Below are 27,949 nucleotides of genomic sequence, written 5' to 3'. Positions count from 1 at the left end.
ACCACATAGATTTACTTTATCTAGATCAGTTAACGCCATGTTGTGAGTTGGTCTACCAGAGCGCTCGCGACAGTTCAGCTCTATGTAGTGTATTTCTATGTGACGCCGTGGAGCTTTCTGCGTCAGAGTTCAATGTAAAACTTTATTGCTCTGAACCGGAAGTCAAAACGAGCTACGTGTCAGGAAAAGAAGAACCTGCTAAATGGGCGAAGGCGATCAGGCCGCCTGAGCTCACCTGTTTGGAATATTTTCACCTGTTTTAATATTTCTTCTTGGAGTTATTTTTACTTAATCATAAAAAACACAACTTGGAGTATTATAAAGCGACGATGTTAACGAAATTTGAGACGAAGTCGGCCCGTGTTAAAGGTAAGGCTTTGCTAGCTTCGAATGCTAACGTTAGCGAGCTGACATTAAACGGTTAATTTTTCATATTTGTACAATCATATCTCCTGATTAAACACTGAATATTCAAAGAAGATGATATAAAACAGACTTATTTGTATACTACCTGTCTGATATTTAATCACATCATGTAAAACAGACACTACATGTACGTTTCTGAAGCTACCCTGTTAGCTTAACAAATAACTATTTCGTCAAACTCTACCATTTGATTATTCACACCCAGAAATATGACCTTCAAGTCTTATTGCATGTTTTTAACTGCTACGATGAGAGTGTTTATAATCTGATGTTCAATTTCAGGCCTGAGTTTCCATCCTAAGAGGCCATGGGTTCTTGCAAGTTTGCACAACGGAGTGATCCAGCTGTGGGACTATCGAATGTGCACATTGATAGACAAGTTCGACGAGCACGATGGTAAGACAGCAGTGTGGCTATTATCAGTGTTTATATCACTTTAAAATCTACATTGTGCTCTTGACTGACGTGTGTTGATATTGACGTGTCTCTGTCTTCAGGCCCTGTCAGAGGAATTGATTTCCATAAACAGCAGCCTCTGTTTGTGTCCGGAGGAGATGACTACAAGATCAAGGTGAGTCTACTATTGCACTCTCATGTTGCCAGAGTAATAGTTACTGCAAAATGAGTATAGACAATACACTTGTATCAAAAGTCTGAATTTACTGCAATGAATAGGACAACATATTCAATGCTTTCATGTTCAGTAGCCTAAGTTTGACCTGTTAGATGGAGGCCTGGGTCTAGGGGTCAGTGCTGTCACAGTACTTTGATGCAATCAGATGAAGCTTAAGCTAATTATATAACATTGTTATTTCTTATGTGCTGCTATGATTCATTATCTATAAGTTTAATCAGTATGTTATTATTGTTTCAGGTGTGGAACTACAAGCTGAGACGCTGCCTCTTCACCCTCCTTGGACATCTGGACTACATTAGAACCACCTTCTTCCATCATGTGAGTTGTTCTCTGAATTAAAATCTGTTTCCTATCAATTACACCAGACTCCAGACTTGTTTATATTATTTTTTTTAATGTCTGTCTCTGTAGGAGTATCCCTGGATTCTGAGTGCCTCAGATGATCAGACTATTCGGATCTGGAACTGGCAGTCCAGGACTTGTGTCTGGTAGGACTCACTGAGCAGATTTACATACATTTCTCTGTAAGCATTCTGATGATTACTGTCATCACTCAGGTCTAAAATCTGTCAATGTTCCTCTTCACCCACAGCGTGCTGACCGGCCACAACCACTACGTGATGTGTGCTCAGTTCCACCCATCCGAGGACCTGGTGGTGTCAGCCAGTCTGGATCAGACCGTGCGAGTGTGGGATATTTCTGGTGAGAGCCTGGGACATGAAGGAGCAAAGGACAGTGGGCTGGGTTGAGGAAAGGGTGGGAGGGCAGAGTGGTATGAAGGAGGAGGAAGAAGCTGGCACAGGCTGATTAATGTCAAGTCCTGGATCGCCTCTTCCTCTTCTTCTTCTTCTTGTACAGGACAAAATCTCTGTGGGCTGTTTACAGAAACACCTCTACTTTCAGAACAGACAGAGAGGGAAATTGATTTGTCAGAATATATCACAGTATGGTATTTCAGTTGTGAAATACCATACAGTTTTAAATAAAGAAATAGGTCACATTCTGATATGTAGTTGAAAAGACACTACAGAAAGTGTGAGAGGTGTTTCTGTGCCTTTGCATGCCTCTAAAATCTCTGTGTTGATGTTGTTTCTCGCTTCTTATTCCCCGCCTTCTCTCTAACTAACCAACAGTTTGCTCATGTTTACAATAACCTCCTTACATGTGAACATGCATACAATAAGAATCTGTAACTCTTTCCTGTCCCTGATAATCCATGTGCTTTCACATGTTCTGGCATCACCTGTGATTCCAGATACTCATTCACTTATTAATGAGCTTTTTCATTGAAAACTTCACAGCAGGGCCTAGAATTACTCACCACGTTACCTGCACGTTACCATTTAACAGAGAAAGTCTCCTTTGCACTCTTACTTTGAAGTCTATTTCCTCCCATTACTGATATGTGCCCTGTTTGCTTGTCTAAATTCTATCATGGATGAACACCATGGCTACTAACTGGTTAAAAACAGTACATAACAACCTCTTTGATACTTTGATACTCCCCTTGGCATGACAGTTGCACAGCTGGCTCTGCTACTCAACAGATAATATGAACTACTTAAGTCACCATTTAGTCATTAAGCTGTCATTTCAGATTCTTTTTAACTCTGCATGTGACTCAAATGTGTGCAGAAATATGCATGAGCCTCTAAAACAACCCAAAAACCCCCTTTTTGTTCCTTTCATCCAAACGCCCCATCAGAGCACGTCCTTACAACACCCACCACCATCCACTCCACCCCCATCTGCCAAGTCCACATGCTCCCTCCTCATCCTCCTTATCCCATGCTCTACCTTGAAACATCCACGCCTGCACATGGGTTCCCAGTACCGCCCCCTCCCCCTTTTGATTGTCACCCCCTCATGCTGTTGAACTATCTGTTCACCACCTCGTTTTAAAGGGCAGGAATAACGAACGCGAGCTGTGTTTTCTCACTCATTTGTCTCTTTCCTGCTCTCATTTGAGTCTGGGAGGTAATCAGTGTCTCGCTTCGCTCTCCAATCAAATCATGAGTAATTTGTTCTTCATCTGTATGCCAGTGATTCATTAACCCAATCAGCACTCCTTCTACTGCCATGATTGTTTCCAGACTCAAGTTGGTGGATGAATGAGAGAGCAGAGGTTGTGTTTGTGTGTTTCCACCCTGCGTGTGTGTTCAGTGGTCCAACAGCTCTCCCTTCGTGTAATTGCCCTTATCTCCCTCTCTGTGTGTTTGCTTCATATTTGATTTGTTTCAATAATTGGTGTCTTGTTTTTCTCCCTCCCCTGAACTGTGGTTGTGCCCCTTGTTACATGAATATGGCACCTACCATGCACGCGTTGTCTTGAATGTTGGTTCCAGGTTTGAGGAAGAAGAACTTGTCTCCTGGCGCTGTGGAGACTGAGGTGCGGGGCATCTCTGGCGTCGACTTATTCGGTGTCTCGGATGCTGTTGTGAAGCACGTCCTCGAGGTGAGCTGAGAAACTTACAAATAAGATTACGATTATAGGGTTCTTTTGCAGACTGACATTTTTTGTTGTTGGAATGAATCAACCTTAGACTTCACAGGTGTGGGACACAAGTGTTTCTGAAGGTTTTGTGCTTCTTTAGCGGTCTAAGCGCCCCACGTATAGAGGCTATAGTCCTCGCCGCAGAGGTCGCCAGTTCGAATCCTGGCTGGTCGACCATTTACTGCATGTCTTCCCCCACTCTCTACTCCCCACATTTCCTGTCTCTCTTCAGCTGACATGTCAATAAAAAAGCTCTTTCATTTGAGCCAATCATTTTGAGCGTGGATGCCATGCCCTTTTAAAGAAAGACATTTTAACAATGTTATTTTGCCTCAAGCTGCAATATTCCTGAAATGCCTTCAGTCAAACTCAGAGTGACAAAACAAACCACACTGGTGTGGACTGAACAGCATGTCCCTGTCCACTGAAAAGCCAAAGAGAAACAAACTCAGCATTGTTGAAGGATTTTCCAAATCGTCACTGACTTCCAAGTTTGAGTCGATTTCATGGAAAATACCAACTTAATATGTTTTTGGGTGAAGTATAGCAAACATTGGCGCTTCTTTGTGTTTCTGAGTCCCGAGTAATTACTCCTGAGGTCAAAGCAAGAGAAAATAAGGACGATTCTGGAGAGTAAGGTTCCACTTATTTGTTGCTGTTCGCTCATTTTCATGATCTCAAAGAGGGCGGATTGTGTTTGATGTTCAGAAACCTTCTGTTCCTGGCTTCAGAGCTGGCACAGCTGCAGGATTTCTGTTTGGATTTGTGAGACTGTGTGTTTCTGTGTCCAGGGTCACGACCGTGGGGTCAACTGGGCTGCCTTCCATCCCAGCATGCCCCTCATTGTGTCTGGAGCCGACGACAGGCAGGTCAAGATCTGGAGAATGAACGGTGAGTGAACCAGAAGTCGCTTCTTTTAATAGGAGTGATCAGATCACAGGAAGAGCTGCCAGTACTGCTCTGTCCATATGTTGATTGAAGTTTCAACTCTTTGGTCTCCTCCAGAATCTAAGGCATGGGAACTGGATACATGCCGCGGTCACTACAACAATGTGTCCTGTGCCGTCTTCCACCCGCGCCAGGAGCTCATTCTGTCCAACTCTGAGGACAAGAGCATCAGAGTGTGGGACATGTCCAAGAGGACTGGGGTGCAGACCTTCCGTCGGGACCACGACCGCTTCTGGGTGCTGGGGGCTCACCCAAATCTCAACCTGTTTGCTGCTGGTAGGTGGTGACACTGGTCCACGCTCATGGGTTTAACTGATGTGTTGAAAATAATCACTTCGTACTTCTTGGTGTTGTCGAAAGCTTAATGATCATCCTGCCCAAAAACACAAACAAACAAAACACCTGTGTGAAATTTGACCATTTCAGACCTTTATCCTGCAGCACATTTCAACCTCAGGTGTGCAATAATGTGTATGTGACTGTCAGACTTAAAGATGGCGTGTGTGTCTTCCAGGTCACGACAGCGGCATGATTGTATTCAAGTTGGAGCGTGAGCGTCCAGCGTATGCCGTGCACGGTAACATGCTGTACTACGTCAAGGATCGCTTCCTCCGCCAGCTGGACTTCAACAGCAGCAAGGACACGGCTGTCATGCAGCTTCGCAGGTCGGTCAAACTAAACCCCCTCTCATAGATGTTATGGTTACTGTTAAACATTTCATTTCTTCTGAATGTGACATACAACGGTCTCTGAATCGTTCTAGTGGGTCCAAGTTCCCGGTGTTCAGCATGTCGTACAATCCTGCAGAGAATGCCGTCCTGCTCTGCACTGTAAGCATCTCTTGATTACAACACTCACACAATTTCATCCCTCACTGGTATTCAGTCACTGAAGTTATTTAATGTCATATCATCTTCCTCCTGCAGAGGGCGACCAACCTGGAGAACAGCACCTATGACCTGTACTCTATCCCCAAAGAGAGCGACTCTCAGAACCCTGATGGTAAAAAGAAACTGAAGTTATTCTGTTCTTCAAACACTTTATAAACTTTATGTTCTTGTATTTATTATGTTTTCTTCTCTCACTGTATCATTACTTTACTCTATTATGCCAATCATTAGACATCAACAACCTCAATCAGTGTTGATGGTGACTAAAGACTTTGTGTTCCTTTCAGCACCGGAGGGGAAGAGGTCTTCTGGTCTGACTGCAGTGTGGGTGGCTAGGAACAGATTTGCCGTCTTGGACCGCATGCACTCAGTAAGTCCTAATTCTGGTCTAGAGATGATAGACATATTTTGAATAATGTCTGGATACATTTTTATTGAGGACAATTTTAAAAATGTGACCATTTCATTCATGACTTGATATTTGTCTCTCTCAATAACTTCATTATTTTGTCAGATACTCAGATTTTTTTAGAAATAGAATCTATTATTTACTTATTTGGTAGCTTTTTTACCTACTTTCTTACATACTCATACAAAGTTCTATCTCTATACAAGCTTCAGGAACTGATTAGTTGATATATAACGTTCAATTTTATGTTAGAAATTCTGCAAAAACATTGATACTAACCTTAAACAGGAGAAATACTGATATTAGGGAATCCATTGATTTTATTTAAAATAAAGACTGACTATTATTATTATTGTTATTATTATTATTGTCATTATTATTATTATTATTATTATTATTATTATCATTATTAATATTATTATTATTAATCATACAACAATGATAATAGTAATAAATACAATAATATTAAAAATAAAGATTATTATTATGAATATTTTTATTTTACTTTTTCATAAAAAAAAATAATAGTTATATTATTTTATTTCACTTTAAAAAAAATATATTTTTAATAATAATAATAATTATTATTATAATGGTATCTGTCTTTTTCAAGTAATAGTTTTTCTGAGCGCCAGTTCTGCCTGTTGGTTAAGTACCAACCTATGTACAGAGGCTGTAGTCCTCCAGTGAGGGGAGGTTCAATTCAAACCTGCACCCCCTTTCCTGCATGTCACTCTCCACTCTCTCTCCCTGTTATCCTCTCTGAATAAGACAGAAAAACCCCAAAATATGACAAAATAATGGTTTTTAATGCAAAGGTTATTTAAAAGTGTTTATTGAAGTATTTTTTATTTAAACGTTTATAAGTAATGACTTCAAAAATCTCTCTGTCTTTATTGTAGTTCTACCTACACTGTTTTTAATTCTTCATCAAACTCAAAACCAGCTCCTCTAACATCATTCCCCTCTCTTTCTCTCCGTAGTTGCTGATCAAGAACCTGAAGAATGAAATTGTGAAGAAGGTCCAGGTCCCGAGCTGCGAGGAGATTTTCTACGCCGGCACCGGTTCTCTGCTGCTGCGTGATGCCGACGGCGTCACGTTGTTTGACGTGCAGCAGAAACGCTCCCTTGCTACCGTCAAGATCGCAAAGGTCAAGTACGTGGTGTGGAGCGCCGACACCAGCCACGTGGCTCTGCTGGCTAAACACGGTGAGTGGATGAGATGAATATCTGAAGATATAAACAAGGACACTCACCACAGAGCCAAGACATGTTATCTCCTTGTTTGTGCTGCCGGAGTCGAGGCTGTCAAACATCTCTCAGGCATTAGTTGTGTTTGGACAGCGTCAGAGTATCCTGATTCAGACACTGATTTCATTTCATTGATGCTTATCATGAAGCTGCTAAAAAATGCTGAAGACATCTTTGACAAATGTTCTCACACAGCAGCAAAACATATTCTGGTGACCTCAGATGCAAAATGTCCTGCACACTTCTTAGGCAGAGATTACTCTTTGTTCTCTTTTTTGTCCCTCAGCCATCATGATCTGCAACCGTAAGCTGGAGAGTCTCTGCAACATTCATGAGAACATCAGAGTGAAGAGTGGGGCCTGGGATGAGAGCGGCGTCTTCATCTACACCACCTCCAACCACATCAAATACGCCCTCACCTCTGGGTAGGTACTGCTCAAGACAGCAGGGTTCAATCAATGCAACATATTTACACATATACCTCTTTGTGAGCACATCGACCCGGTCTATCTGGCACTGTTAATTTTTTTAAGTTGGAAAAGCTCAGTTCCAAAATAAGTACTGGTGTTGTCTTCTGCAACATCTATTGTCTTCATTGTGTGTTCCTGTAGTGATCACGGCATCATCAGGACCCTGGACCTGCCAATCTATGTGACCCGTGTGAGAGGAAACAGTGTTTACTGCCTGGACAGAGAGTGCAGGCCACGAGTCCTCACCATCGACCCCACGGAGTACCGCTTCAAACTGGCCCTGGTCAACCGCAAATATGATGAGGTGAGTCTGTGGTGATTTGGGTTAAGTGTAACTTCTTCAAGAAATGGATCGCAAGGGTTTTTAATCTCTGATCTACATTTTTACTGACATTTTTCACTTAGATGATCAAATGCTGGGAACCTAAAAGTCTAAAAATGTGTTTTATTTTTATTTACATTTTATTTTCACTCCTCCAGGTTCTCCACATGGTGCGTAATGCTAAGCTGGTGGGCCAGTCCATCATTGCCTACCTGCAGAAGAAGGGCTACCCTGAGGTGGCTCTGCACTTTGTCAAAGATGAGAAGACTCGCTTCAGTCTGGCTCTGGAGTGTGGAAACATCGAGGTGAGCTGCTGGACAAACTGTTCCATCAGGGGAATGTTTCTAATTTTGGACATGCACTTTTTTAACATTATAGTCTTCATTTCTTATTTTTGGCACATTGGCATGCATGTGATGAGCTCTACTTCAGGTTCTTCTTTGCTTTCTGGGTCACTTTTCTAAACATTTCTCTGTCTCCGTTCTTCAGGTGGCTCTGGAGGCAGCCAAGGCCCTGGACGAGCGAAGCTGCTGGGAGCGTTTGGGTGAGGCAGCGCTGCTGCAGGGACACCACCAGGTCGTAGAGATGTGCTACCAAAGGACCAAGAACTTTGACAAGCTCACCTTCCTCTACCTGATCACTGGAAACCTGGCCAAACTGCGCAAGATGATGAAGATTGGTGAGAGATGGAGACTTGGTTTATATTTCAGCAAACATGTGGTTGGAGGTTTGTGTATCTCAGATGCCAGTTAACGTATGTAATATTTGTTTATTCCTCACCTGTAGCTGAGATCAGGAAGGACATGAGCGGTCACTACCAGGCAGCTCTCTACCTCGGAGATGTCAGTGAGAGGGTCCGCATCTTGAAGAACTGTGGACAGAGTGGGTTCAAATTCACTTTCCTTTTTTGAAGAATATTCAGATTCAGCCATAATCAACCTTTCTTTATATTTACATATGAGAGAGTTGTACTTATAAAAGCATTAACAAAGGAAGAAGAAGTCAATAAACACAACTGTTTATGCCTCCAGAGTCTCTGGCCTTCCTGACTGCAGCCACTCATGGACTGGATGAAGAGGCCGAGGCGCTGAAGGAGACCTTTGACCCTGAAAAGGAGACGGTGTGTTAAGAAAACAATCTCCTTACCATAAAATATTCAAACACTGCATTGAGGAACACTGAATATAAAGGCTTGATTTTGATGTAAATAAAGCTGGATCTGTGTTTTAGGTGCCGGAGGTTGATCCCAATGCGCAGCTGCTGCAGCCGCCTCCTCCCATCAACCCTCTGGACACCAATTGGCCTCTGCTCACTGTCTCAAAGGGTTTCTTTGAGGGAGCCATTGCAGCAAAGGGTGAGTCATCAGTCGACACAGACACACACAAACACACAGACATAAGACTTAATATAATTAGAGTACATATATATATACAGAGTGTACATGTTCCTTTCTATAAAAAACACAGTCCTGCTTTTGTAAACCAGGCAGAAGTGATCCAGCAATAAAAGTCAAATTCAATCAAACTACTTGTCTGAGATGTGGAAACTTACTGCAGCTGACTTCACTTGAGTTAAAAAGTTGTTTTTGTGTTGCAGGTAAGGCCGGTCAGATGGCCGCAGACCTGGACATGGAGGCTCCAGGAGGAGAGGGCTGGGGAGATGATGCTGAGCTTCAGCTGGATGAAGGTATGAAGGACATTTTAAAACCGGATCTTTCAGTGAGCCATTGAGTCACACAAGCAGTGCTTCAGTGTCATACAAATTCAAATGTATCTTCCCCTGTTTTTCTTCGTCTCTCAGATGGTTTCATGGATGCTCAGGAAGGATTAGGGGAGGAAGGAGTCGGAAAAGAGGAAGGAGGAGGCTGGGAGGTGGAGGAGGACTTGGACCTTCCTCCTGAGCTGGTGAGAGGAGCTGCATCACTGCTAAAAACCCACAACTCAAGAAATACACACACAAGTATCCTGACATATTTAACATGGCGTCTGCTGAGTCCATATTTTCTGTCATCTGTCTCATACTTCAGCTGATCATTTTTACCCTTTCCACCCAAGTTAAACAATCTGCTGCCGATCATTCTTATGAGATGCTACAGTAAAATAATCAACCTGTCTCCCTCTCTACCATCAGGATGTGCCGGCTGCAGGCGGAGGAGCAGAAGATGGCTTCTTCGTTCCACCCACTAAGGGCATGAGTCCCACGCAGATGTGGTGCAACAACTCCCAGCTGCCTGTGGATCACATCCTGGCTGGCTCATTCGAAACTGCTATGAGAGTATGTACACGACTCAACATCAGATTCATACCAATATACCATTTACTCTTGCTGTTTTACTTTATGCTGACATTTAATGTTCTTATTCTGTCCAACAGCTGCTCCATGACCAGGTGGGAGTGGTAAGCTTTGGCCCCTACAAGTCTCTCTTCATGCAGACTCTGTCTCGAGGCCGTACCTGCTACCTGGGGCTGCCTTCCCTGCCTTGCCTGCGTGGTCATCCTCAGAGGAACTGGAAGGTACAGCTGTTGTTTTTTTAGAGACTGTCAGCTCTTTGAGAAATCCTTGTTAGTGTGATAGTTTACTCTTTCCCTCATCTGTTCCTCCTTGTTTTCTCACAGTAAATGTAAATCTACTAACGCACAAATCTTGTTTATTCAGGACTGTGGTGCAAAGCAAGGAATGCCAGCTGTGGGCTTGCGCCTCTCCGACCTCATCGCTCGCCTGCAGCAGTGCTACCAAATGACCACATCCGGGCGCTTTGAGGAAGCTGTGGAGCGCTTCAGAGCCATCCTTCTGTCTGTGCCTCTGCTGGTGGTTGATAACAAGCAGGAGATTGCAGAGGTCAGCACAAAACACACTTTGAACTACAATCAGTTCATCTCCACATGCACCACAAATGTTTCCACCAAACCAAATGCAGCTCTGGTTTGCTCACTGGGTATTTTAAACTTGTCCTGAGTGGTTGTGGTCTATGTGTTTTCAGGCTCAGCAGCTGATTACGATCTGCAGAGAGTATATAGTGGGTCTGACCATGGAGACGGAGAGGAAGAAGTTGCCTAAGGACACTTTGGATCAGCAGAAGAGGCTGTGTGAGGTAAATATCTGTTGCATGTCTGCCTAAATGATCATCACTCCTACTTTGTCTCTTTCCAGAGCCTCATTTTCTCATGTATGTGCATGTTTTCTTTACAGATGGCTGCCTACTTCACCCATTGTAATCTCCAGCCGGTCCACATGGTGCTGGTGCTGCGGACAGCTCTGAACCTCTTCTTCAAGCTGCGTAACTTCAAGACTGCTGCAAACTTTGCACGACGCCTGCTCGAGCTGGGACCAAAGCCAGATGTTGCACAGCAGGTGGGCAGTGTGACCAAGCAGTAGCTTGATTTAGCAGACTATTTTTATACGTTTGTTTCAGTTTTGATTGACAATGCTTCCTTTTTCTCAGCTTTTAATATCATGTCATCTTTCCTTACCTTTCAGACCCGTAAGATTTTGGCAGCCTGTGAGAAGACCCTGACAGACGCCCACCAGTTGAACTACGATCCCCACAATCCATTTGACCTGTGCGCTGCCTCCTTTGTTCCTTTGTACCGTGGACGTCCTGTTGAGAAGTGTCCTCTCTCTGGAGCCTGCTACTGTCCTACATACAAAGGCCAAATCTGCAGGGTCACACAGGTAGGTTAGAGACCTGGGACAGACGAGTACAAACCAGAAAGCTCTTAAAAACAACATATTGCATAGATTGTATCCTTGTAAAGAGGTACTTTATGAAGACCATGGAAGTAGTATTGACTTGAGAAGTTATAGTCTTGATAGTAGTGAGAGATTCACCATTGAATAGCAAATGTTGCTGGTTGAATTGACATTTCTTCACGTTTGGTAGTATCTGTGGATGAAAATGTGCAAAAATCATATTCATAAAAACACTCATACATGTTTTAAATGTCTTTATTTGCGGGTTATAAAGCAGCACACTTTTACCACTAGCACTGACGCTCTCTTCCCTTTGAATGGGAATAAAATAAGTGTTAATCTGTCTTTATGATGGTTTGTGCAGCTGTTTGTTTCTCAAACATATCTTGATATTAGCAAGACAAAATGCCAAACAAAATCTATGAATACATCACTTTCCCTCTTCTAATCTCTAACCTCTAATTTGTCCTCTTCTTCCAGGCGACTGAGATCGGTAAGGACGTCATCGGTCTGCGTGTGAGTCCACTTCAGTTCCGCTGAGAAGAAGCGGAGACAAACAGAAGAGAATTCTCTTTTCAAACACATCCACACTCACTCTGTAGAAACAACAGTTATTAAAATGATGAATAAAAGCAGAGGTATATACAGTATGTTTCGCTCACAATGATGTTAAATTACTAAATACTTTTAACTCTTATTTCATGCATCACTTATCCTGCTAAAAGCTTTCTCTTGTACTGTGTCATCTCTGTCCTGTAGCTGTAGTAGAGCTGTAAACCTCGCTGATGTTTCCTTTCTGGCTTGTTTGATGATAAATTAAATGTGAGCAGTATTGCTCTATGTATCTGGGTGACAAAGACAATAAAGATGCCTGTTTATCAATGAAAATGTTGAGTGTTTGTGTGTGTGTTTGATTCAGTGTTTTTTATGTGGTATATGGGCAAAGCTTTGTGGTTAATACCATAAAAGATAATGGTTCTATTGTAGACGTAAAAATGTTTATGGCTGCTATCAGGAACTTCAGTTTTGCATCGGTGTTGCCACGCCTTACCATAAAGTGGCACTGTTACTATTTGCTGGTTTTATGTGCATGTCTAAAGTAGTGTTTCCTGATGGAAAAACCCCATCCTGCTTTTTTTAAGTCAAATATATTATTCAGAAAGCTGTTGGGAGTATTAAAAAGTGCTTTCTGCTCTTCTGGTCCTTTCTCTTGACTTATATGGTTGTTCCTTAAAGTGAAATTTTAAAGAAGGGCCAGTTGATTTATAGGACTGAAAAAGAATAGTGATTTTAGAATTGAGATATTTGGATATATATTTTCATGAAGGCAAATTCTCACTAGATGTTTTAACGACATCCTATTATCAGTCACTCCATCTTATCAATTGATTTGAAGGTTGTTGTTTTTTTTTACTTAATACATATTTAGTTTTACTAAAAAAGAATTACTCAATAAAAAGAGAATTACAAAAAAAGTGATTTCTGCACCACATCTGCAGCCTTTTCAGTAATTCAAAGAAAAAACAGTCTTATTCCTTTGATTTTAATTCCTTTTGTAGGTCATATAAAGGCATCAATATTGATGCCACCTCAATATAACCAGCTCACAGGAGCTTTCAGGAAAATCCATAGTACCAGGGTGCGATTTAGGAAAAAAACGGGGGATATGTCCAAAAATGTTAAATGAATTCTGGTAAGCTTGTGAACAAAAATGAAAGATGAATATTCCTTTTAATGAAACAACCTACACATCTCCAACAAATTAATATTTAGTCATTAAGTATTTGAATTAGTTAATTTAATCACAGAAGTAATCAGCTATCACAAAATTACAAAATATGTCAGACTATAAATTTTATTCATTTGATATTATTTTTTAAATCTTAGAATAATTAACTTAAAGTATCTGACATTAATTATAACATTTAGAATTAGATTAACAAATTTATAACATCCTCCTGGTTATTGAGATGACTGGTTTGAGTCATCAGGAGTGTGCAGCGTTGACAAACTTCTTATTTGGAGCGACAGTTGTTTTCAGCTAACACCAAGTTAAATGTTAAACTTGTAGTTATGTTTAAAAGTCTTAATTGCCTGAAGTGAATACATATCCAAACACAGAAACATAAATTATCCTTTCTTTTCTGCTCCAGAGATTCCATTTTGACCACTTTGACTGAGTCCGCCCCCCGAACAGGAAAGCGGAACCAAACAGCGGAACCCGGACGCTTTACATGTCAACACCTACTGTTGTGTTTTCCTGCTTTTCAAACCAGGAAGATGGATCTGCTGTCGAACAAATGGATGATTAATTTGATAGTTTGTTGGTTTTTCATTGGTAAGTTCTGTTGTTACACTGATGAACTCTCGTGTACATGTGTGTATTCATTGTTAGAGTGTGTTTCCGTGTCGGGCGGTCAGATTATCTGTGTCTTCTTTGTGCTCGGAGCTAGCTTAATGCTAGGCTAATCTCTGCTAGCTGGAGGTTTCCCTGACTGGCTTCACTTTCAGCTGCCGGTGTTTACATAGAAGTTTACAATGGATGTGAGCGCTGCGACAGTTGTTGACACACAACGATTAGATGTGAGTCTATAAACACTCCCATTTATTTATTTATAAACACGTCTTTTTACCGACTTTCCTCTGAGAAAGTCAGGTTAGTTCTGCCCTCTTGACTCTGTCAGCATCAGCGTGACTGCGCGTGATTCCCCCTCCGTGTCCGCCCACAGCTCCAGGGATTAAATCACACCAAACTGGACTCCGAGCTTTTATCTTCTAGTGTCGGATTCTTTTCCCCCAAAGTCACAAAACTTATGAAGAATAACTTCATTTAGTCACCTGGACACCGCCGCGGTGCTTTGATGTAGTGGGCGTACAGGTGACCAATTTAAACAGCGCCTTCATGCGTCAACATGGAGTGATTCCACTTCAGTGCTGAAGTGGAGGAAATACAGGCACACAAGACAAAAGCAGATCTCTATCTCTTCCATGGATGTGAGGACACACTCAACCCATGATTCGATTCAAATCCCGATTTTTGGTTTACGATACGATTCACTCACGATTCTCTTACGATTCTCAAGAAAACTGGATTGAACTCAAAATTAAATAACTATTATTTTATTTCAATTCTCAGATATGGACAGTTGTAATATAGGTTTTATCCTATATTTCTTTGTAAACAAAGTCATCCTTTATCATTTTTAAGGTGTGTTGTCACTCAAATAAAACCACTGCACACTTTTTTTCAGCACCTTGCAAAAAACTAAAATCACTGTACAAAAATACCTTGTTGGAAACTTTCAGAACAATTCTAGAGAAATGGAAAGTGAACGATTCCCAAATGAAAATATTAAATATTAAAACAAATAAGGTAAATCTCTTTAAATTAGGAATGCAAATTTCAAGTATTTTAATCTTGATCGATCTTTGAAAATGTTAATGATCAATTATCATTTAATCATTAAAATAAAGTGACAGTTTTCCATCTCAAAAATAATGTAAAAGCCGTTATTTCCCCCTAAATTAAATTTTCCTTCACGACACAATGTATATTACTGACAGTATTAAACAGCTACAGATCATATTGGGGTGTTCAAAATGTTAAACACGCTGAATATCAACGTGAGGAGCAGGCTTATAAATAATCTCTGTGGATGCATGGTCATAGAGTGAAGACTACAACATGTGGATTTACTGCAACAGGACAACTGAACAGAATCATATTTTAGACTCACATTGCCCAGTTTTTTCGTTCTTATTGAGAAAAATCAGCATGTGAATGTGGTCATGTGTCAGCCGGGATCGCAATCAGGTCAGAATCAGTCCAGCAGTGGAGAAAAACAGCGCTCATGGAGACCTGTCACTCAGCTGCAGCCCCCAGCTGAGCGTCTCCCTGTGTGCAGTCAGCTGATTCTGAAACATGCTTTAAACTTAAAACACCTCCACTCAGCGAGTGACCAGAGAGCAGTGCAAGAGTCTTAATGATGTTGAACAAGCGGAGTATAATGCAGATAGCGCCTTCTACTGTTTATAAATAATATCCAGATACAAATCATGTTTAATCGATTTTAATCCACACTTATTTGTATCGATTTTTTTACCGATTTGTGATATATCCTTACATCCCTACAGAGAGTATGTAGAAACAATCAATAATTTAAAAGTGCAACTAATTTGCAAATAAAGTGCAATTTGTGATCACAGAAACAGCATTTAAAAACACAGGCACTGTTCTGTGGTCCGTCTTTCATTTAAGATGGAGCCAAAGGCGTCAAGTGAGATAAGATCTGACAATTTTAAGTCCATCTGGAGTTTATTCAGAGCAGTAGGAGCAGCAAAACTAAATGCTCTCTTACCAAACTCTGTCCGAACACAGAGAACACACATTTGTAAAAAAGGCATAATGGCTTTTTGATCTTTGTAGAAACACACACAAATATATTGGGACCAAGTCAAGAAGACATTTATAAATTAGACGTAGCCGATGTGTGTGCCTGCGCACACTCAGGGATGGCCAGTAAGCTTTGACGTAAAGATTACATGCTTGGTAATAAGTTGTCACTTTAAATCCTGCACAAAGAGAGCAACCTAACTCAAAGTGATGTTTCTCTTTCAGGTGTCGGCTGCAATTCAGTGGAAAAGAAGATTTATGTGCATCTCAATTACACTGTCCCATGTGTGCGACTGCTCAATGCAACACATCAGATAGGATGCCAGTGTAAGTAAAGCACTAGAACAAGGTGATGGTGCATGATGGTTTCTTCCTGACTCCGGGACGCATCTGGAAACCCAATGATGAAGTAAAAAGTCTTGTTACATCCTAAATGTAGAGTCTGTGTTCTTCTGGTTTCCAAGTGTATTTCTTTGTCTTGGATTTTGTAGTGAGATCATTTTTCCACTATCTCTGAAAAATATTGTACGTTGAATTCTTTGTGTGGTCTGTGGCTTCTTTGAAAACAAATGAATTCTCAACATAGTTAGTACTTCACTTCTAAAGATGACCGCACACTAGTTGCAGATAAATGAACAATTTCTATGATTAGCATCTGAAACTTCTGTAACGCCAAAGAAAACAGCTGCCACTGGGTCCAGAGCCCCAGAACCAAGTCCGAAAACCTTCCTTTAACAGAGGAGAGGCCTGGTAGACACACATCAATATTCTTGTTGGAGATCTTTATATATCTAGTACTACTTTGTATCCCACAGCTGCTAATATTTAGTTGCCTCTTTTGGATTTCAGCTTCTTTGTCAGGTAACGTGGGTGTACTCCATGTGCTCGAGTCCGAGGAAAACGTGGAGTGGGTCCTGAGCACTGGTCGCAACCCTCCTTATCTGGTTATCTTGGAGTATCCGCTCTTCACCAGGTACGGTCGGCATATATCCCATCCTGTAGAGAGAGCACACAGAGTAGTGTTGCGTGAGAGTGCACAATTGTAATCATTAATTATCTTTGGCCTTTAAATCTCTCTAATTGTTCTCTATTTGATTTATTTATAAGAACTGTATTAGTATATTTCACTATTTTCACAAGTCCAGAATTACTTGCCAATGAACTAATTAATGGCAGGAGTAAATCATAGTGTAATTCTGCTCAGAGAAGTAGATGAGAGAAGTTCTGCCATAAGAACATGGCAGTAAAACCCGATCTCTTATAAGCTGTCAGGAACAGAAATGTACAGTAAATTAGATTCTGTCTGTTTGTAACCCTGAGGAAAGAAACTCAAAGCCAAGTCTGACCTGTGTTTGTACTTCTTTGGTTTCCTCTGCCCCGTGCTGACTGTCTGCCTCTCAGGTCTGTCATGATGAAGCTGAAAAGCGGCTCCAGCAGGGTGGCCGGTGTTGCTGTGATTGCACCAAACACAAACCCGGCACAGGGCTTCTCCCCACACACGAGCTGCCCAAACGAGAACTCAGGTGGGTGGTGGTGCGCCTGCTGAGACTTGTCCCTCACTGTTAGAAGAGTTTCAGACATTAATTGTAGTTTAGAGAGCTGATCCAGGTAATTACAACCTGTGGTGGATGCAGTTTCAACGGCATGTGAACTAGTTCTGCAGTACAATGCGCAGAAATCAAAAGGCTACATGTTTGTTTGTGTGCATGCTTTTAAAACATCTGTTCACATCTCACTTTCTGAGAGTCTGCATCAGCTGCTCATCTGCCTTTTGTTTCTTTCACTCAGGTGTGTATTCAGAGAGCTATGACCCAGCCCTGGCTCACTGTAACATGACAGTGTGGAACCCCCTGGGGAACGGACTAGCCTACGAGGAGTTTGACTTCCCCATGTTTTCCATGAAAGACGACAATGACACTCAGGTCATCCGGCAGGTACTGTTACACATCATCCCTTTGACGGTTTAACTTTGAGCTTGCAGTTATTACGTTGTTCATCTTTGTGTCCCAGCGCTGTCTCACTGTTTCAGACTTGCCGCTGGTGTTGAAACAAACAGTGCAGTGTCAATAAAACGCGATCCGAACTTGTCCCAGCAGTGGGTGGGTTAAGAAACGATGCCAATGAAGCTGTCTCTGCAGCGTCTTCTTTCTAACATGTTGGGGCGTATCGTGTCATTTTGTCAGCAGGAGCAACAAATCATTAGCTGCTCTTCCAGCAGTATGTGGGACAAAAACAGACAGATCATATTGCTGGTTGAATATAATCTTCTTTTGATCCAGTGCAGGAGAGCTCAGGGTTCTCCTCCTCAGGGTGCTTTGAGTTTTTACAGAACAGATGAAAAGTGCTGAGCCACTGAAGTCAACGTGACCCATGACTCATGTTTCAGATTCAGTTTTCAGTTTCGAACCATGAGAAGTCACACACTTTGCATTTCAGTTGTCTAAATTTAACTTGAATGTCGCTTTGTATTTTAGTTTTTGGTGACTGTGTTTCCTGGAACATTTGAATGACTTCCTCCAGCAGTATTCTTGTGGGAGTTTATTCTTGTGTCGCTCATAAGACAGCATGACAGGCAAGGGAAATGTTTATGTAAAGCAACAGTTTCAGGTTTGACGGTGTCAGAGGAGAGAAGCATCTGTGCCAAAGTGATAAATGTAGTTCTTGAGAATGAGAGAACTTCTCTGCCAAAAACCTTCCAGCGTGCCCCAGAGCAACAGCCACAGAGCCACTTTCATATGATCCAACTTGTTCTGTGGTCTGAAAACTATTTGAGGTTCCAAAAAACACACATCAATGTTTTTTTTCTGTGTTTGTGAAACAAAACACATAAGTTTGAAATGTGTCTGCTTCTCTTTGTTGGCAGTGTTACATGGATCACAACCGAGCAGTGAACGGCAGCGTCCCGCAGTACCCGCTGTGCGCTATGCAGCTCTACTCCCACATGTCCGCTGTCACCGACACGGCCACCTGCATGAGGAGGAATGACATCAACTTCAGCATCAGCCCAGGTATTTACACAACATGAGGAAATGATCACATGAGGTCTTCCTTTTCAAGTTGTGCTATGAGTAGATTAGTAGTTTTTCGGTTTCTTTTTACAGCATAAAACTTTGATCTTCTCTCCTAAGTCTGTCTTTTTTATCCTGTCTTCCTTTAGAGATGGTTTGTGACCCGTTGGGCGACTATAATGTTTGGGCCTCCACCCGGCCTCTCAACAACACAGTCAAGGGACACAAGACGGGGGAGAGTGTGGTCATAGCAGCAGCCAGGGTGAGTCACAGATAAAATCCTCTTTGCTCTGAATTCAAACATATCAGATAAAAAGTATCAGACTGATAACTCACAGCAGTAGAAACTAATTGTAAGTTATTAGCATGCTCATTTTAGTTCAACCATGATCAATCTTGATCTCTCTCACCGTGAAAGATTTCAAGCATAAGAGACAAATCCAAGCCATGTAATGTCCGATCATGTTCTCCTTGCTTTCTCAACTCAACTTTATTTACAAAGCACCTTTCCTTCAAACGTGCTGCCTACATTTCGCCTTCACGTAGGAACAAACAGATTGAAGAGATTAAGAACGATAGATAGAATATTGAAAACCTCTTCTTCTCTCTCTCCTCTTCAGTTGGACAGCAGGTCCTTTTTCTTCGACATTGCTCCGGGAGCAGAGAGTGGCGTCTCTGGGTTTGTCACTCTGCTCGCAGCCGCTCATGCTCTGAGGAATGCCACGCAGGAGGCCCCGCCTAACCGCAACATCCTCTACGCCTTCTTCCAGGGGGTCAGTTGTTTCCACGCTATCTTATGCTTCAGTATTAATCACATTGTTTGCATCACTCCTGACTCTCTTTTGACTCTTTGATTCCAGGAAACCTTTGATTACATCGGCAGTTCCAGGATGGTGTACGATATGCAGAACAATCAGTTCACGGTGGACCTGGATAACGTTCACTCAGTGCTGGAGATTGGACAGGTATGTTATTTAGTTCTTTATCCATCGACCTGTGCATGGCAGCAGATTGTAAAGGCGCTCAATGACACAGTTTAAAAGCTTAAAACTAATGGCTGGCACACATTACAGGATTCTTCAAACCTTCACACCTTTAGAGACCACACACTTGATGATAACAAAAGACAGATCGCACAAGTCCTCTCTCTTTTCTGATCTTATAGTGTGTAGTGTGCACTACGGAGCACACCACACACTAACCGATTCTTCAATAGAGTATCAGGATCTTCACGCTCAATATTCCAAATCTAGCGTAGTAAAACGTGACTTCGGTGTAAACAAACATGGTGGACGAACAGGAAGAAGCGATGATGATTGTTTTCGGCCTCTTACTTACTTTCCGAAATCACACAAATAAGAATTTTTTTAATGGAAAAAGTCATGGAGACAGTGGGAATGTGGACTGTATGAATTACAGCGCGAATTGTATTCATTACAGCGGCAAGTTTTCGCCAGCGTCATGTTTTTGTTTGTTTTTACTTCCTCTTCCGTCAGTCAGCTGAGTCAGCTCCCGTCTTGATTGGCTTTTGCTCCGGTACACGTGACATTACACACTGTGCGTGCTCAGCTCCTCTCAGAGAATCCCACACACTACAGGATTTCTAGTGGCAAATATTAAACATGTTCATTTTTGATGATCTCTTCTTCTGAAGCCTTCTGAGCAGCTCCAACTGGACAAAATCCCTCTTAACACACCGCACACCACAGGAAAATCACACACCATGTCGTTTGCAAACATCAGACAATCGGGCCTTTGCTGGCTTTGATCGTAAGGGGGAGATCGGGACAAAAATCAGCCCAATTAGCCTGTAGTGTGTACTCGCCGTAATGCAGTAATGGCAGCAATCCAGAGAGTCATACTTTAACCAAAATTATGTTGTTCAAATGTTTCTGAATGAAGAATAATTAAAAGGAGAAAACTATTGATGTAACTGTCCCACTTTTAGTACTCAGAGGTTTCAAACAAAGTATTTAGGTCTGATTATGACGATTGTTTCAACAATGTAATGCATTATATCAGTTTATTTTAACATGAAACTTTTTTTTTAAAATCTGACTTGAAAATATTTCACCATGTTTGAAACAAAAAGTATGTCTGAAAGTAAATTTCAAGTCATGTTAGACATTTGAAAACTAAAATAATGTTGCAGCTTGAACCTTTAATGAAGCACATTGTGGACAGATTAGTAAGAACATGTGCTTGATCTTGATTTAAGGTGACTATATGTTGCTTATTTATATGTTTGTTAAGTATATAAGTATGTGGCGTTTGTTCTCCACAGGTTGGTCTACGCGCTGACCAAAAGCTGTGGCTTCACTCTGATCCTGTGTCCAGGAAGAACAGCAGCGTCAACGAAGAGGTTTGTATCTTTAGACAACAAAGAGCTGTACCCTCATACAGTGCTTCTCCATGACCACAACATATGAACAATCATCCTTCTGGGTGCAATTTTTATTTTTTTGTAAACTTGTTTTATTGATTTTCACATTTTACAGGATATGCACAAAATCTGTCAAAACATACAGAAAACGCCTAAAAAAAAAAGTAATAAATAAAAAGAGTAACGCTTAAATTTTCAGAGTACATTTTCAGAAAGATTCCAGATGAAACCTTCAGGAAACCACAGCCACATCTGAGTTTTTCATACATTCCTAACATCGTAAATCTAGAACATGTCATTCCCATCATCGCCTCACAATTCCAGCACTTCTTCAATGTCAACATTTTTTATCTGTGGGTGCAATTTCAACCAAAATTACATTGTATAATTCATATTTTCATTACGTTTTAAACCTATTTTCTATCCTCAATATCAGTTAGCTTTTCCCTTCTTCAAACAGTGTCATGGTACAGGGAAAGAGCACGATTAAAACAAGTTAAAAAAAGAAAACACTCAGTTAAACAATTGCACACCAGAGGGAGGTTATTGGACATGAAGCTCTGAAGATGTAAGATTAGGATTACTACATGGAAATACGCATATTTTTCTGATCAGGCAGATTGATTTACAAACAGATCTGTAGGTTAGAGAGGTTAACTGGAGTAGAAGATACATTGTAGGCGTGTTCTGTGTTCGCTAAGTTGCAGGAAAATTAAACTAGGGTTCTTCTATTTGGCATACGGAAATATTGAAGGGAAGATATTAATTATAGTGTCTCACAGAAAGTGATATATTTTTTTCCCACGCCAATTGCGATGAAATAAACTGAATGGAAAAAAGCTTAAATATTCAATCATTAAAATACCAGGCGTCCATTTAAGAGAAGTCTTGACTGATGTAAAGGAAACTTCAAAAGCAGATCAGAGATTCAACTTAAGCTGACAGTTTGTGTATCATCCTAACGTTTGTTCTCTTTACCTCTGATGTTCTCTCTCAGGTGCGTAAGCTCATCGGTAACCTGCAGTCGGCCTCTGCAGGCTCAGGCGTCTCAGTTGAACAGCCGAGTGTCTCGCAGCCGCTCCCGCCCTCATCCTTCCAGCGTTTCCTGCGAGCTCGGCAGATCCCTGGGGTTGTTCTGGAGGATCACCAGACTGCTTTCACCAGCAGGTGAGACACGTCTTTATGACTCATTTCTACATTTTGTTAAAGTAATCCTGTTTGCTCACTGTGTGTGTATTTGTTCTGTGTGCAGGTTCTATGAGAGCATGTATGACAACGCAGAATACCTGAACATCTCGTACCCACCAAACATGACGCCGGAGGAGCAGCTGGAGTTTGTCACCGACACGGCAAATGTACGTCTGCAAATTACCGACATTCACCAGGGTCGTGTTTGTAAATAAACTCTGAGGAGCTAGGCAACAACTTCTCTGCACACTGCCGACGTCTTTTTATGTGATTTGAGATGATTGAAGTTTCTTCTTTGCTCTGATGAAAATTTAAACCCTGCTGTATCCAACAAGACGCCCTCCAGGCAGGCCTGTTGCTTGTCTCTCTTCTCTCTATGATGCTCAGCTTGAAAAATAAGAGCAGCAGTTTTGGAAACATACTTTAAAATCAGTTTTCAGAAACAGTAGAGTGGATGGTAAATGAAACAACATCTCTAGCATGATTTAAACTGTCTTAAGTTTCAGCTTCTTCATTCCTTGTTTGTATTTCTCTGATGAGATGTCCTTGTATTTCTCTTAATACCTCCTTCAGGCTCTGACTAAGGTGGCCACCACGGTCGCTCGAGCTCTCTACATGCAGGCCGGAGGAGCAGAGCCCCAGCTGAGCAGCATAAAGGCCGACCCTCAGATTGTAAGACTGATCGACTTTATTAGTAGAATATATTTCAATCTGTTCAATTTCTCACCAAATTCAGGAGCTGTTTATCTATTCATTCAAATTTCACTCTTTCCCTCCTGAAAACATTCTCCTAATCTGCCCAATCCACTGTGAACATTTGCAAGATTGGCAAATTATCATTTTGTCAGAAGTTATAGTATATTCTAACGGTTTCACTGTTTTAATCTCTTAAAAAATCTGAATACAGATTATATTATACCTTAATTTAAGTTTGGGGGTCTATAAAAAACACTCTGTCCTCATTGTCTTGTGAGAATTTAAGTCCATTAAGCAGATTCTCCTCATTGAAACACAAAAAAAATAGCTTTTGCTTTCAGACAGTGACAACTTAAACAATTTAACTTCAATCTGTCCTTCAAAATGTTTGTAACATCATCAAGGTTTCTTAGACTCTCACCTTTCCTCATAAGACACTGACCCTCAACACATCCATCACATCCATCTTTTTTTATTAGACTGCACATTGAGCAAGTTTGTTTATCTCTTCAGATCGTCTCTGATGTAAACTTGCTGCCTTGCGAAAAGACTCCTAACCTGTGAATGTGTGGTCTTGGTAAAACAGTTGATGTGAGCAGAAGTGATTCTCTTCCACTGGTTTCTCTTCCTCAGGTGACTGGACTGCTTTATGGTTTTCTTGTTCGGTCAAACAACTCCTGGTTCCAACAGCTTCTGCCCTCGGATCTTATCAGCCACCTGGGTAAGACGACACGCAGACTCATCCTTTTTTGAGTTCTATTAGGCTTGTGGACATGAATTGCTTTTTAAAGTTTGTTTTATAGTTTAAAAAACACGAGTCTTGAAATGTGTTTGATTTTGAAGTGTTAGTGTTTGACATGGAGCTGTAATTAGGACACATAACTTTGCTCTGTGCAGTTAAGGCCAGTAGGTGGTGTCACAGTTACAATCCCTTCATTATTTCCAAACACTAAACGTCATATTTCTGTCTTTTAGCTGACCGGCCCACAAACTTCTATGTGGGCGTGGCCCAGCAGTCCAGTGAACCGACCCTCCTGGTCCAGTACCTGCTGGCTAACCTGACAGGAAGCACTCCCAACATCACGCAGGACGACTGCCAGAACCAGAGAGAAGACGAGAAGGACACGGAGAGCAAACATGTGAGACCTACAGCCGACTTACTTTTGATCATTTACCCACATTTTGTTTAGAAGTTAAGTGTGAGACAAATTAATCACAAGGGAACAAATACATGAAGATACATGAAAAGAGATGAGGAACAGTCTCTCTTATTTACTCTCTTTTTATGACCTGTCTTTAAAGATTTATGTTAAATGGTCTAATTAAATGACTTTTACAATTTGGTGATTACATCTTTAAATTTGTTTGACTTGAATTCAGTTAATTAATAATAATAAGATATTTTTAGAATATATACCTGATAATACAGAATAAAGGTTAACTTTGAATTCTACTGATTTGCAACATCATCTCACCTTACGAAAAATAAACAATTCAATCTCTTTCTCCTCCTCCTCTTCCCTCAGATGTACACCTACATGTGGGTTCAGGGCGCCGCGCCGCCCAACAGCACAAAGAGGGAAGGTTTCTGCATCCGCTCCACGGTCCGCCTCTCCAAAGCTCTGTCTCCGGCCTTCGACCTGAAGGAGTACACCTCCAAAGATTACTCCACGTGGACAGAGTCCAGGTGGAAGACCATCAAAGGGCGCATATTCCTGGTGGCTAGTCATGAGCTGGAGGTAAACCTAATTTTCAACCTCTGACATGTTTATTCATGCAGATTTAACATCAAACTTAGGGACGAGGAAGTACCCCTGTGATTTCTGGTGTACTGGATTATTAATGATTGTAATACTGAAGGAAGTCTGGCTTCTTAGTTAGACATTAAAGACATGAAGTGATACTTGGAGGCTGTAGGAGAGCTTGATCAAGAGTTAGTGTTTAACTTTCATCTGTCATGTGGCATATCAAAACTGAAAGAAAAGTCTAAGTTGCTGTTTGTCTGCTAAAAAAAAAACTGCTAAAAGATCACAACATCAACATCACATGGTGGTAAAAGTTGTATTTAAACCTTCTCGTGTTGTTTGACTTTCTCTCCAGATGGTGACGCTGGGCGTGGGTTTCGGCGTGTTGATATCGTCCCTGCTCCTCACGTACATCATCAGCTCAAAGGCCGACATGCTCTTCAGCTCGGGGAGGGAACCAGCAAACGCCACCTACTGATCCACACGGAGGAAACGCAGTCCCACGACCACTAATACTACTACAACGACCACAACTACTACTTCTATCCCAGACAGACACGGACCGCCCCCCTTTTCTTTAACACACAACACACGTAGGTACACACATAGGTGACACACAGCAGCAGCTCAGAGGGGCTTATATTTTAAAGACGACGACCATGACGACTTCATGTTTGTGGACTCACTCAGGTGAGACGTGGCATGAGGACTGGACCGGACTGGATTGGCCTGGATGGATCTGGACTCATCAAGGGTCGTAAACACACTGGTCAGGCACCAGCAGGCCCTGCCAGTGGGAAAAAAAGATGTTAATAATTCTTTTAAGTTCTTTTTTTTTCCCTTTTTATTGTCAAAGAATGTTTTGTTTACTGTGTCATGGGATAGGCACCAAACACGGAGCATTATTTGAGCGTGTGATTGTGAATATGTAAATTTGAACGAGTGTTTGAGCGTGTGATTCTGTGTGCACGATGGATACGAGCGCGTGTGTGTGTGTATGTGTGTGTGAGGATTGCAATGGTATGTGCAATACTGTCTTCTCTGTCAGTGTAGTTAACTTATCAATCAGTTCTAATGATAAGAACCACTTTTTTGAGTCAGTGAACAAGTAGTAACATTTAAATTTTAAGGTTTTGCAAAATCCATAAATGTGCGGTGAAGTATTTTGAGAAGTCGTAGGTCCCGAGAAGATGACAACAACCGAAATATTTATATTGTTCAGTCCCAGCACACATAATACAGAACAACTGCAGCTGTGTGTAGTTGTGATTTCACATATTGTGATGTTGAAGTGGTGAAGGAGTCCTCAAAGAGTCTGATGCAGCTGACTAACACTTCATATCGATCAGCTGCCAAAAGAACCAGTCAGACGATCTGGTGCGCTGGTACTCAGGCTGTGCACTCTCTTTGGTTCGTACCTTTCTGACAAGGTTTCTTTTAACAATAACTTCTGAAAGTTGTGACAACGCATTAAGATGATTTTCATGTTTTTTGTTGACGAGTGTTCATTTAACGGCTGGAATCAATGACCAATTGTGATGCCTTGATGAGGAAATAAACATGGCTTCTTTTCCAGTTTGGCCTTCGGTGTCACTCAAATCTGAATGTGAGGACTTTTTAAGATTACTGTCATGAATCACGAAGGAAAGGCTGGAATAACAGCATTAAAAAAAAAAGAAAAATCACATTCTCTGGCTTCAATTAGTCATTCCTTTACTTGAGTAACAGGTACAAAGGAAGAGCTCTTTTATGGGTGTGTTTCAATCAATCAATCTTTTTTGTATAGCACCAAATCACAACAAACGTTCTCTCAAGCCGCTTTTACAAACAGAGCAGGTCTAGACCATACTCTATGTTTTATTATTAACAAAGACCCAACATCAAGACAGGATAAGACTCAGTCTGATCTCATCTTAATCCACCATGAGCAGAGCACTTTGCAGCATTTAGCAAGTTACAGTGGCAAGGACAAACTTCCTTTAACAGGTAGAAACCTCCAGCAGAACCAGACTCATGTTAAACACACATCTGCTGAGACCAAGTTTGGGTAGGTAAGAGGGATAGAGGAGATGAAGAGACTGGTGGAGGCCTTCTGTTACCACAAGAAACAAGGCACCATTAATCACTTCTGATGTGTGCCTCTTAGTATCTGGTTGAAACGATGAAAAAGAAGAAATTAAGAGATACTCTGACGTGAAAAGGTTGACTTTGTCTTTGGAGTGCTACAATCACAGTTTTTAAGTTGTCACATATTTGTAGCTCCTAAATCAGATCTAAAAAAAACCCTGATTATTTCATTTCACTTACCAAAATGAGTATTATCCGACTGAAATAGAATAAAAAATGTGTTCCGTCATATATAAATACATTTGACCACTTTATAATACATTTATTTAAAGCATTTTGTCAGAGAAATGATTCCACAGATTGGGAAAGATGTAAAATTGTCCATCATATAAAGAAATACATTCGGTTTTGTTATCTTGCCTTTCAAATTTTGATTGTTAAGTCAAGTGAAGTCAAATGAATTTATATGGCACATTTAAAACACAGCAGAAGCTGCCCAAGTCCTGTACAAAACATAAAAAACACATTGCGAGACCAAACCAAACAAGTATTAAACAAAAGAGACAACAGAGACAAACAAACAACAAGGAAAACACAGCATTGGGAATTGAAATCTATTCAGGGCAAGAGGACTCAAATGATAAAATATAAATGTGTGTTTTGAGGCGAGTCTTAATAGAGTCAACAGAGGGGGCGGCCCTGATTGAGGAGGGGAGGCTGCTCCAAATACACGAAAAGCATCGTTGCCCTTCAGTTTATATTTTGACTGAACTCTCAGGGTCCCAAACCTTGGGAGGCAACTACAGACCCTTAACCCCCTCAAAATCTTCATATATTAATGTTGAGGTCTCATGGGTTTGTTTTTTTCCCTGGGAGATGATACTTTATGAATAAATAGGGTTGCAAAATTCCAGGAAGTTTCAAAGTTGGAA

The 27,949-nt window shown here is 41.2% G+C and overlaps 2 protein-coding genes across 2 annotated transcripts; both read left to right on the top strand.

The window, feature by feature from the left end:
- The first annotated feature begins 163 nt into the window (after positions 1 to 163).
- copa (COPI coat complex subunit alpha) lies at positions 164 to 12,425 on the top strand. Its single transcript, XM_034702392.1, has 30 exons — positions 164 to 369; positions 709 to 822; positions 924 to 997; positions 1,301 to 1,381; positions 1,475 to 1,551; positions 1,656 to 1,765; positions 3,409 to 3,518; positions 4,349 to 4,448; positions 4,563 to 4,781; positions 5,020 to 5,170; positions 5,269 to 5,335; positions 5,432 to 5,507; positions 5,683 to 5,765; positions 6,788 to 7,013; positions 7,342 to 7,480; positions 7,667 to 7,829; positions 8,006 to 8,152; positions 8,337 to 8,526; positions 8,634 to 8,729; positions 8,879 to 8,967; positions 9,078 to 9,201; positions 9,444 to 9,533; positions 9,648 to 9,751; positions 9,978 to 10,121; positions 10,220 to 10,360; positions 10,503 to 10,685; positions 10,828 to 10,938; positions 11,037 to 11,198; positions 11,325 to 11,519; positions 12,018 to 12,425. Exons 1-30 carry the CDS (start codon positions 330 to 332, stop codon positions 12,075 to 12,077), a joined length of 3,666 nt encoding a protein of 1,221 aa, XP_034558283.1. The 5' UTR covers positions 164 to 329; the 3' UTR covers positions 12,078 to 12,425.
- A 1,310-nt stretch (positions 12,426 to 13,735) lies between these two features.
- On the top strand, positions 13,736 to 26,526 carry ncstn (nicastrin). Its single transcript, XM_034702393.1, has 17 exons — positions 13,736 to 13,875; positions 16,156 to 16,257; positions 16,780 to 16,903; positions 17,332 to 17,453; positions 17,719 to 17,864; positions 18,794 to 18,938; positions 19,088 to 19,200; positions 19,559 to 19,711; positions 19,799 to 19,903; positions 21,223 to 21,300; positions 22,319 to 22,488; positions 22,574 to 22,676; positions 23,083 to 23,181; positions 23,839 to 23,926; positions 24,181 to 24,344; positions 24,732 to 24,944; positions 25,306 to 26,526. Exons 1-17 carry the CDS (start codon positions 13,818 to 13,820, stop codon positions 25,426 to 25,428), a joined length of 2,106 nt encoding a protein of 701 aa, XP_034558284.1. The 5' UTR covers positions 13,736 to 13,817; the 3' UTR covers positions 25,429 to 26,526.
- Positions 26,527 to 27,949: the final 1,423 nt, after the last annotated feature.

This window comes from Notolabrus celidotus, chromosome 15 (genome assembly GCF_009762535.1).
Source record: "Notolabrus celidotus isolate fNotCel1 chromosome 15, fNotCel1.pri, whole genome shotgun sequence".
NCBI lineage: Eukaryota > Metazoa > Chordata > Actinopteri > Labriformes > Labridae > Notolabrus > Notolabrus celidotus.
This window is presented reverse-complemented; position numbering and strand designations above follow the sequence as displayed.